At 41.8% G+C, this 12,133-nt stretch overlaps 1 protein-coding gene across 1 annotated transcript; it reads right to left on the bottom strand.

Moving 5' to 3' along the window:
* Positions 1–3,302: 3,302 nt before the first annotated feature.
* Positions 3,303–4,265, bottom strand: LOC117054056 (olfactory receptor 5V1-like). Its single transcript, XM_033162498.1, has one exon. The coding sequence runs from the start codon at positions 4,263–4,265 to the stop codon at positions 3,303–3,305; it is 963 nt and encodes a 320-aa protein (XP_033018389.1).
* Between the last annotated feature and the right edge of the window lie 7,868 nt (positions 4,266–12,133).

Raw genomic sequence — 12,133 nt, 5'->3', positions numbered from 1 at the left:
ATTTTTAAAGGCAAATTCTACTCAGAGTCCTTCATGTATTAGGGGTTTGTTTTTTTGCCTCTGGATGAAACACAGTTCTTATGTCCCACCCACTTGGCCTTCGGAAGGCTGCAGAAATGAGAACCTGGGCAACTGTTTTAGGTACTTTCAGAAATGTTAAATTCTACCCTGGTGGCATCTAATGCTGAGCTGGCCGGGTGTAGTCTTGAATGCAGAACTACTCAGACATCTCAACTGGCCAACTTTTGCTTTCTAGGTGCAAATAGCACAATATAATTTTGAGAACTGTTTAATATGTACAGATGCACTAATCGAAACAAAATAGAAAACTCTTTCCAGTAGCACCTTAGAGACCAACTGAGTTTGTTCTTGGTATGAGCTTTCGTGTGCATGCACACTTCTTCAGATACCAGATGCACTCATGTTTGTTTATTCCTCTCCTCACTCAGGCCTCTTACAGAAAATATTTTTTTAAACAGGAATTTCTTTGTGGAGTCGCAAATCTATTTATGACATGTTCTTTGCTATGCTGACTCTGTAGTGGCATCAGAAACTAAATAGCAGGAACATGTAGTACAAAAAGTAACTGCAATAAACCACAATAGCCTTTGGTGTGTGGGGGTGGGGGTGGGGAGGGGAAACAGAACAGGACTCAATTCTTATGCAAATAACATTTTCTAAATCTGGTCTAAAGGAACCGAATCCCTGAGAATGTACTTCTGGGGAAGAGCTACTTGTTCAACATTGAGGGGCATATCAGAAGCATATACCACAATTGAGGATCGTATCTTGCAACGTTTAATTGCAGGTAGTTAACATAACTTGCATACCAGCCTTTATGACAGATGCCAAGCAACAGATCCTATAGTGTGCTTGTTTTGCAGTAGCTCATGCCTCACTGTGAAAAGGTGGTTCAACCACTTGTTATGAACTGGGAACGGAGATTGGGGAAACAATGTATTTAGATTGGCTGCTACTTCTTTCCTTACTTCTTGGTATAATCAACAAACTAGTACAGTCATACCTCATGTTGCGAGCTCTGCAGGTTATGCGTTTTCGGGTTGTGCTCCGCACTGAACCCAGAAGTACCGGAACGGGTTACTTCCGAGCTTTCGGCGCTCGTGCATGCACAGAAGACTAAATCATGACCCGCGCGTGCACGGCGCTGCAAGTTGCAGGTGCTGCGGGTTGCGAACACGCCTCCTGCACGGATTGCATTTGCAACCCGAGCGTCCACTGTATTTTACAATCCAGGCTGCAGCTACTGGCCTAGCAAAGCAATCCTACGCAAGAATTTATTTCTAGGCAGACAACTCTTAAGTTCAATGGGACTTACACCCAAAGTAAATTGTGCATAGGATTCTAGCCTCCAGAGAAATACTAATGAGGCAGATAAACCAACCTATCTTCTGTGCAAATTAAACTAAATCCTAACTTCTTCATTTTCTGCCCTTCCATTGATGCCTATGGGATGAATTTTAGTTACATTAGTATTTTGGTGGTGTATATTACACCAAGCAGGTGGGCAGGATCAGTGAATGGAGTCAGGATGCAGTGTCCTTTTATTCCTCTCCCCACCCCAGCACACTCATTTCCCACACTTGACACAACCCTTTTTGCCCTAATCTCTCTCTCTCTCCACCACTTTGATTTGTACCAGTATGGCTTTGACACAGACAGTTCTAACACTAAACAAATTGTGTCAAGTTATGTCGCCAGCTTAAGAAGAGCTCAGCCGGGGTGAAAAATATACCAGCTAGAATAGTGGGGGTGTGCTGTATGTGGGAGTCATGATTGCACTGTAAATGGTCAAGCAATTTCTTAAATTCTCTTAATGCCTGCGATTCTCTTAAGAGTAACTGTGAACACCCCAACACATTTCTTCTGCTTTTCTTTTGTTTGTATAAAAGGTCCACATTTAAAAATGCATTTTCTTCTTTGAAAGTATGATTTTCTGCTTTTGTGCAATGTAGCAAGATCCTCAGGACAGCCTGCCGCCCCACAAATCATTACATGGTTAAATTTTTCATACTCCCCCCCCCCTCTCCCACCGAGGAGAGCAAAATATCCAAACCCCCCTCTCACAGGAGCACATAAAATATCATTTCACATTTAACCCATCATTTTGCATAAATCATTGCTTGATCCTGACCCTTTTCCTGGGCCAGGTATTTCAACTCCTTCCAATTTCATTTTTAATTAACTTCCTCAAATCCCCCCCTGTTGACCTCAAAGTAAAAACATATTTCCCAGTTTTCCAATCATCTTCTAATCTAATTTACCCACTTTTCTTTCCTCCTTACCATTTTTAAACTTAATTGCTTATATTTTCTTCTCTACCTCGGCCTCAATATACTTCTGAACTTTTCTAATTTCTTAACCAATTTTAATTATTCTAACAGTATTTTTAAAAAGAACTACCTCCTTTTTTCTCCCCCCTTCCCTCCCTCCGGCCTCAAAAGTTTTGGCCAATGTTAAATGTCACAGCCCGCCTTTTGAATTCGCACGTCTCCAAATCTTGCAATGCATATCTCCAGCCGAGTAATGTGCAGGAAAAGTGTCTGAACTAGCGTAAAGCATGGATAGAAAGGCCTAAGTTGCTGAAAATAACGTAGAAAAAACAGGAACATTTTAGGGGATATTGTGTGTGTGTGCTTTAATAATGTTTTAAAAAGATACAGAGTATCAAAACTACTGTACAGGATAGCTTACAGAATACTAAAGGCATTTCATTTTTAAAAATAATATAATATAATACAGAATTATGCAACAAATGAACAAAAGGTCTGGATGGGGATGGGAAGGGTACTGATTAGGAGCCTAATTATACAGACCTTAACAGTAAAGAGAAAATAGAGAGTCTTGTCTTGAGCTTATACATTGGTGTACAAGGCAGAACATATAGTCAAATCTGCTTTAGTTATCAGTTAAAGTGTGTAAGTAACTAAGGATAAGGATTTGCTCGGTTCGTATTCTGTTCTGGCTGCCAGAACACAGTTGTACAAAAACACATGTAACCGCAAACTGCAAGTACAGCAAGAAAAGCTGCTAGAAAAGCTGATTTTGAAAGGGCAAACCTATTTTAATAACTTGCTGAAGTCTGCTCGTAAGCAATGCAAATTTTCAGTGTATCCGAGGAAGTGATTTGCATGCTACCTGCGTGTCAATATTTTGCACTTTGTACAATGCTCAGAGCACCTTTGGAACGGATGGGCAAAGAGACCCTCCTGATAGAATAAGGAGCGATGCTGCTAATGTACATTTCAAATGATTATCTAGTGGTCTGATCTCCACACCACTTGTTAGTGCGGTGAATTATATCCCTTCTTCTGATCCCCCAAAACCTTCCTCAGGGCTTCCTTCACCTCCTTGTTGCGGAGGCTGTAGATGAGGGGGTTCAGCATAGGGGTGATGATACAATAGAGTGTGGAGACCAGGGTGTCCACTTCCAAGGAGTAGCCTGCGCTTGGGCGGTTGTAGTTCACGTTGGCCATCCCAAAATAGATGATGACCACAACTAGGTGGGCTGCGCAAGTGGAGAAAGCCTTGTGCCTGCCGGTGTTAGAGCGGATCCGAAGGATGGCCGACAGAATGAAGATATATGAGATGACCACCAGGAGGAAAGGGCTGATCCCCACAAAAATGCTTGCCGCATGAAGCGCCATCTCATTGACGTAGGTGTCGCTACAGGCGATTTTCAGCAGTGGTGGGACATCGCAGAAGATGTGGTGGATCTGGCTGGCCCCGCAGAAGGTCACGTTGGTAGCCAATGCAGTGTGAATGGCAGAGTCCAGGAAGCCCCAGATCCAAGAAGCGGTAGCCAGAGGGACACACACTCTTCTGCTCATCAGGTGAGCATAGCGCAAGGGTTGACAAATGGCGGCATAGCGGTCGTACGCCATGACGGCCAGCAGGGCGCACTCAGACCCTGCAAAGGTCATCAGGAAGAACATCTGGGCCATGCACTGGTTGTAGGAAATGGTGTGTCTCTGGCGCAAGAAGTTTACCAGGATCTTGGGGACGGTGACTGATGAGTAGCAGATGTCCAAGCAGGATAAATGGCTGAGGAAAAAGTACATGGGGCTGTGGAGGTGCGAATCCAGTTGGATCAGAGTGAAAATTGTGGAGTTTCCCACCAGGGTGAAGAGGTAGATGGTCAGAAAGAGCAGGAACAAGATGGACTGACCCTCGTGGACCCCAGAGAAACCCAAGAAGATGAATTCGGTCACTAGTAGAGTCTGATTGCTGTCTTCCATGGACTGCATCAAGGTCAACTCTGAGAAGAGAGAAGCAAGGAAGAGAGATTAATGCGGGCAAAATAAGGTTCCTGAAAACACACATGTGAAATCATGGGCAGCAGTGGGTTGGTTGGTTTTAAGATTTTTGACAGAAGGTAACTGAAACCATCAACAGAACTGTATGGAACAGCCTTACACTTACTGAGCAAAATATCCTTTTGAATTATACACCCAGCACATGGAACCTTACAAAAGGACAACTTGAGTGGACTCTCTGTGCCCTACCACAGCAAGAAGACTGATACTGATGAAATGGAAAAATAAAAATGTGTCTCCCTTCTACGATTGGATTGGAGACTTGTACAAACTCGGAGCATATGAACAACTTGCATATAAACGCAGATTAAAGGTCTGAATGCCAGTATTTACATTGTGAGGGAATAAGGAAAGAGCAACCAAGTGGGAACCTCTTGAATCCACACGTCTCCATCTTGACATACAGGTCATCTTTTCCTAGATAACTAAGATGCATTTGCAAACTTCTATGGTAGGTCTGTAAGGTCCTCTGCCTCTTTGAAATCCAGTGCCGGGAAAGCAGTGGCGAGGGGGTACTTTATTCAGCAAAATATTATAAACAAAAGAAATAAAGAAAAAAACAAAGCGATGTTATTAGAAGAAATAAAAACCAAAGAAATTTTTTTATATAAAACAGGGAAAAAGACAGTAGAACATGAATTAAAAATCCTAAGAACACAATATCAAAAAATTATAGAGCAGGAAATGGAGCAACAAGTCCAGATTTGGAAATATAGAAATTTCGAATGGGCCAACAAGCCCAGCAAATTATTGAGTTGGCAAGTAAACAAGAGAAGAAACGAAAGGTTAATAAACAAAATCAAATTAGAGGGGAAAATTATAAATAAGACAGAGGAAATTATGAAAGTTTTTGAAGAATTTTACAAGGCATTATATCAAAAGGAAGTTATACAGGATAAAGATATTGAGGAATTTCTGTCTAAACATAAATTACCGAAATTATCACAGGAAAAAATTGATATGCTGAATAAAGAAATCACCTTAACAGAAATAAAGGAAGTAATTAAAGTCATGAAGAAAGGGAAATCACCAGGGCCGGACGGGCTACCAATAGAGTATTATAAGAACCTAGAGGAAGTGATATTAACACCAATGGAAGATTTAATGAACAATACTCTTAGGAAAGGGATAATACCTGCATCTTGGGAAGAGGCATTGATAACACTCATACCTAAACAGAACACTGATTTGGAATCCCCTAAAAATTGCAGACCTATATCACTGTTAAACTGTGACTACAAAGTCTTTGCCAAGATATTAGCCAACAGGCTAAGTAATATATTGGACGACCTTATACACAAAGACCAAGTAGGCTTTATCAAGGGCAGACAAGCAAAAGAAAATATCAGAAACATAATAAATATAATGGAAACTTTAGAAAATAATAGAGGGAAACAAGCCGCAATACTGTCGCTGGATGCGGACAAGGCGTTTGATAGGGTCTCGTGGCAATTCATGAAGAGAGTACTCAAAGAAATAAAATTAGGAGAAAACATTGAACGGGCAATTGAAATTATTTATGAAAAACAGAAAGCGAGACTAATAATCAATAATAAGCTGACAGAAAACATAAATATAATGAGAGGGACTCGGCAAGGCTGCCCCCTGTCACCACTCCTATTTATAATTGTCTTAGAAATCTTACTAAGAAACATAAGGGAGGACGACAATATAAAGGGAGTGGTGATAGGAAAGAAAAAGTATAAGGTCAAGGCTTTCGCCGACGACATAATTATAACAACGGAAGACCCTCTGAAGAGTATTCCAAATGTATTGGAGGATGTAAAAGAATACGGCAAATTGGCTGGCTTGAAAATAAATTATGATAAAACAAAAATGCTCGTAAAAAATTTGGAGGATTCAGAAAAAAGAGATTTAGAAGTATTATCAGGTTAAAAAATTTCTAAAAAGCTAAAGTATTTAGGCATCCAAATTTTGACTAATAACTTAGATTTGGCAAAAGAAAATTATGGGGGAATATGGAAACAAATAAGGAATAAATTGGAATTATGGTCGAAATTAAAAATCTCATTATTAGGGAGAATATCATTGGTTAAAATGGGGATATTATCCAAAATGAACTACTTGTTTCAGAACCTACCACTACTAGGAGGCACTGGTTACTTCAAAGATTGGAAGAGAGATATCACCAGGTTTATCTGGAATGGTAAGAAGCCGCGAATTAAATATAAAAATCTGATTGATCAAAGGGAAAGAGGGGGGTTCGGGCTCCCTGACCTAGAGCTATATCATGACGCGGCAGCATTGTACTGGATTAAAGATTGGATTGAGTTAAAGAATAATGATTTATTAGATCTGGAGGGTGATGGAATAGGCTTTGGCTGGCATTGGTATCTTATGAAAGAAAAAATTAATAAGCAAAATATATTTATGAACAACATCATTAGAAAATCATTGTTTAGAGTTTGGTTAAAATACAGAAGGTTCTTTGAAACAAAAACACCTTGGTGGCTATACCCCCTGGAGATCGTATCAGTTAAAAGGAGAAACATGGATTTAATTTGGCCAACCTATAAAGAAATATTGGAGGAAAAAGATGGTGATTTGAAACTAAAAGATTATGAAACAATTAAAAATTACCTAACCAGTTGGCTTCAATATTTTCAGATAAATCAGAGGTTTCACCAAGATAAAAAAATAGGATTTGGGAAGGAAAAATCGAAATTAGAAGAAATATTATTGGGGGGGGAGAGATTATATTAAAAAAATTATATTATGTATTGTTAAAATGGGAAACGGAGGACGAACAAGTTAAAGAAGTTATGATACGATGGGGACAGGATGTGGGAAAGCCAATCATGCTGGAAAAGTGGGAAAACCTGTGGAAGAGAGATAGTAAACTGACTCCAAACTATGATATCAAAGAGAATATTTTAAAGATGCAATTTAGATGGCACTTGACACCTGTCAAGCTGGCGAAAATGTATAAAAATGTAACCAACCAATGTTGGCGATGCAAGAAAGAAGTAGGGACCTACTTGCATATGTGGTCGTCTTGTAAGGAGATTAAAGTGTTCTGGGAGATGGTGTACAAAGAGCTAAAAAAAATGATCAAATATCCTTTCAAGAAGAGCGTGGAGACTTTCCTCTTGGGAATGGTGGACAGTGAATTTCAACCAAAAGATAGACACATAATTATGTATGCCACGGTTTCGGCGAGGCTACTGATAGCAAAGAATTGGAAATCTCAAATAATACCAGAAAAGGGGGATTGGCAGTTAAAATTGTTAACATATTATAATTTGGCACTAAAATACGAGGAAATAAAAGGAATAAGTGAATCAGTAAGAGAGAGAAATTGGAAATTACTTGAGGATTATTTCAAATTATATGTGGAAAAAGCCGACCTCTTGGCAGATTGTTAAAGACCCAAACAATCGAGACAAAAAGGAATATGTTTAGATAAAAGGTCATGCTGACAGACAAAGGAATGTTATAAAAGCAGTGATGGGTATGCTGAGAAGTAACGGGTGGGGAGGGAGGGAATACAGAGAGGGGAGGGGAGGGAAGTGGGGAGGGGAGGGAAGGGAAGAAGAGATAATTGGCACGTATATTATACTTTGTGTTGGCTATGTAAATTATTTTCACTATGATTCTCTTATGTTTAATTTGTAATGACTGAAATGAAATAAAGAATTATTTTTATTTAAAAAGAAAGAAAGAAATCCAGTGCAGCTGGATTTTGAAGGGGCAGAGGAACCAGAGACCAAATTGCAAACATGCGCTGGATTATGGAGAAAGCTAGAGAGTTCCAGAAAAACATCTACTTCTGCTTCATTGACTACACAAAAGCATTTGACTGTGTTGACCACAGCAAACTATGACAAGTTCTTAAAGAAATGGGAGTGCCAGATCACCTCATTTGTCTCCTGAGAAATCTCTATGTGGGACAAGAAGCTACAGTTAGAACTGGCTATGGAACAACTGATTGGTTCAAAATTGGGAAAGGAGTACGACAAGGCTGTATATTGTCTCCCTGCTTATTTAACTTATATGCAGAATTCATCATGGGAAAGGCTGGGCTGGATGAATCCCAAGCCGGAATTAAGATTGCCGGAAGAAATATCAACAACCTCAGATATGCTGATGACACAACCTTGATGGCAGAAAGTGAGGAGGAATTAAAGAACCTTTTAATGAGGGTGAAAGAGGAGAGCGCAAAATATGGTCTGAAGCTCAACATCAAAAAAACTAAGATCATGGCCACTGGTCCCATCACCTCCTGGCAAATAGAAGGGGAAGAAATGGAGGCAGGGAGAGATTTTACTTTCTTGGGCTCCATGATCACTGCAGATGGTGACAGCAGTCACGAAATTAGAAGACGCCTGCTTCTTGGGAGAAAAGGAATGACAAACCTAGACAGCATCTTAAAAAGCAAAGACATCACCTTGCCGACAAAGGTCCGTATAGTTAAAGCTATGGTTTTCCCAGTAGTAATGTACGGAAGTGAGAGCTGGACCATAAAGAAGGCTGATCGCCGTAGAATTGATGCTTTTGAATTATGGTGCTGGAGGAGACTCTTGAGAGTCCCAGGGACTGCAAGAAGATCAAACCTATCCATTCTCAAAGAAATCAGCCCTGAGTGCTCACTAGAAGGACAGATCCTGAAGCTGAGGCTCCAGTACTTTGGCCACCTCATGAGAAGAGAAGACTCCCTGGAAAAGACCCTGATGTTGGGAAAGATGGAGGGCACAAGGAGAAGGGGACGACAGAGGATGAGATGGTGGGACAGTGTTCTCGAAGCTACTAACATGAGTTTGGCCAAACTGCGGGAGGCAGTGGAGGATAGGCTTGCCTGGCGTGCTCTGATCCATGGGGTCACGAAGAGTCGGACACGACTAAACAACATGAACAACAATTCTGGACACAGCGAATCTGACTCAAGGAGGTGAAATGAATGCTCAGCAAGAGACAAGTTTTACTTTTGACTCAGCAGCAAGCTCTTGCTAGCAGACAGCCACCTAGGAGCCACACACACAGCATGCCCATGTTTCTACGTGAGTTTAGGGTTTGCTTTCGGTGCTTGGAAAAGGGGCAGAAATGGAAATACTATCTTCACATGAAGATGGGGCAGGGGGAGATTGAGGAGGAGATCTGGGCAGTTGAGAGCAGAGAAGGATTATGCGTGCATTACAGTAAGTTGCGTGTGAAAGTTATTGGGGTGGATAAAATTACAGTGGAAGTTGAGGGGGGCAGGCAGGGCAGGGAGAAGGGGGATAATTGCGAAGCTGAGTCAGCCATAAAGATTGTGGTGTTTTCTGTTCTTAAAAAAAGTATCATAGAATCCTAGAATCCTAGAGTTGGAAGAGACCACAAGGGCCATCCAGTCCAACCCCCTGCCAAGCAGGAAACACCATCAAAGCATTCCTGACAGATGGCTGTCAAGCCTCCGCTTAAAGACCTCCAAAGAAGGAGACTCCACCACACTCCTTGGCAGCAAATCCCACTGTCCAACAGCTCTTACTGTCAGGAAGTTCTTCCTAATGTTTAGGTGGAATCTTCTTTCTTGTAGTTTGAATCCATTGCCCCGTGTCTGCTTCTCTGGAGCAGCAGAAAACAACCTTTCTCCCTCCTCTACATGACATCCTTTGATATATTTGAACATGGCTATCATATCACCCCTTAACCTTCTCTTATCCAGGCTAAACATACCCAGCTCCCTAAGCCGTTCCTCATAAGGCATCGTTTCCAAATAATGTATGCAAATAATGAAAGCCTAGAAAGTGCTGGTAGTTGGGTCGTGAAGGAAAGGGCCGTGAGAACTCTGAAACAGAGAACAGTCAGCAAGTTTCCATACCGAGTTGAACATCGAATCGCTTTGTAGCCAGCTGTCAATCAGCTAGCCTCGATTACTTCCTCATTTCCCATATTGAGTCAGACATCCTTCACAGTGTTAGGCAATGCCCAGTTTGCATGCTTTTAGACAAACCAGCACATGAAGACAAGCGATTCCTCTCCCACCTCCCACTCCAAATATCTCCCTGCTTCTCACCTGCCATCTTCCTGCTGAATGGACTCGGGCGATTGCTGCAGAGTCGGACAATTGGTGGGGAGAAAGCCAGATGCTGCTTCAAGGTGACCCAGGGAGGAGAGCCGGACAGGAGGGACAGTCCCAGGGACAGAGAAGGTGAGGGGTGATAGAGGGTGCTTGTAGATTTCAGGGTCTCCACCTTCCACCATGCCAGGAATGGAGACACACCAGACTCATGTTCTGCCTAAGAAAAGGTCTCCATTTCTGGCTGTGTTTCAGACACCGCCTCATCTCCCAACACCTGGCTGTGTCTTGCCTATATATCCCGTGGACCCAACTCTGGCAAGAAAGAAGGTTTATATCGTTTGAGCAGCGCCTGAAGAACATGCAACGAAAGAAAAAAAAAGATCAAGAAGTCCAGGAAAAGACATCCCTCCCTCTGGGCTTTATTTTTCTCCTGGCAGAAAACGCTGACGACAAGTATTGAGTATTGGGTGACACCCAAGGGAGTCGCGGAATTGCAATGTTCAAACCAAAAAGGACTGGCTCTATTTTAAAAATGGGGAAGAAAGTCAGTTTAGCTTTCATTTAATTTCACACATTTTTTGTGATGCGGCTCTCCAGTCAGGGAATGCATACAAAAAATGCGTGGATAAATAGGCATATTTTTCCAGAAATGAGATAGAAAAGGCATTTCTTTGGTGAGAATTGCCTTGCAAAATTGTGTGTATTAATCAAAACTGCGTACCAAAGATGTGTATGGCGGAAATTTGCATTAACATACTGGTGAATTTTCATGAAGACTTTAAAAATAAAACAAAAAACCCACAATCTAATGCGGAAATGTGAAGAACTGAACTTAAGATTGAAAACTGAGAAACAGGGAGAATTCAAGAGTTGCCTGGCCCTTCTCTTGGGGCAGAACTTTGTAGAGACTCCATCCGATGGCAGGGAAGGTCATCTGTGCAGCAGCCAATCAGGGACCTCGTGAGAATAACCATTGAAAAATGCCCTGCTTGCTAGTCTTAATCTATTTATTTAAGAATTTTCCTAGTGCGGTAGACTTTCAAAGCAGATTCTTACTCTATGAATTGCATTCAAGCAGAGAAGACCTAGGCTCCCTTGCACCCTTGGCAAGGAGCTGTTGGCTGCCCAGAGGAGCAGCCCAGGGAGGGCACAGACGGGCAGGTGGGCTCCTAGCAATAGTGGAGAGGCACAATTTTTGTGCTCCCCTGGGCCTGGGTCTTTGAAGGAGACCAACCTGGCCAACCCCCAGGTATGCCCCTGCATTCAAGCGTGGTACCCAAAACAGAAATAACCCGGCCTTCCTCCAGTGATGTTGGAAAGAGTTGCTTGCTTATGGTCTATTGTAGGTGTTAGAATAAGTCAACAAATGGAAGGGTGCTGGGGCTACTTGGGCCTCCTGTCTTGTTGACCCAATGATGATTGATTGATTGATTGACTGATTGGTTGATTGATTGATTTATCCCACCTTTTTCTCCAAGGAGCTCAAGGTGGCCTACACGGGTGTCAGGCTTCAGGGAATTGGCTTCCTCCCCTGTGGCAGTAGATAAGCAGAACAAAGGAAAAGGAGTCTTCCTACCAACTGGAAACTTTAATCATCACAGCGAGAGAACAAAGAACCCATCTCCTAGGAATGGCAGTGCTCCCAAATAAGGATTCCACCTCCTTACGTCCCTATTAATCTACATCACATCTACATCTTGTAATCTGAGTTTGTACCCTCTGTGCTTTGTGTGTTCTCTGTTATGCCACTTTCTGAGCTCTTCTTGACCGTGGGAAGAGT

This window comes from Lacerta agilis, chromosome 10 (genome assembly GCF_009819535.1).
Source record: "Lacerta agilis isolate rLacAgi1 chromosome 10, rLacAgi1.pri, whole genome shotgun sequence".
Lineage (NCBI taxonomy): Eukaryota > Metazoa > Chordata > Lepidosauria > Squamata > Lacertidae > Lacerta > Lacerta agilis.
Note: the sequence above shows the minus strand (reverse complement) of the source record. Positions and strands in the feature narration are given on the sequence as shown.

Bases quoted from the DNA above. Each gene is read 5' to 3' on its own strand.
- LOC117054056 (XM_033162498.1), bottom strand. From the start codon at position 4,265: ATGCAGTCCATGGAAGACAGCAATCAGACTCTACTAGTGACCGAATTC.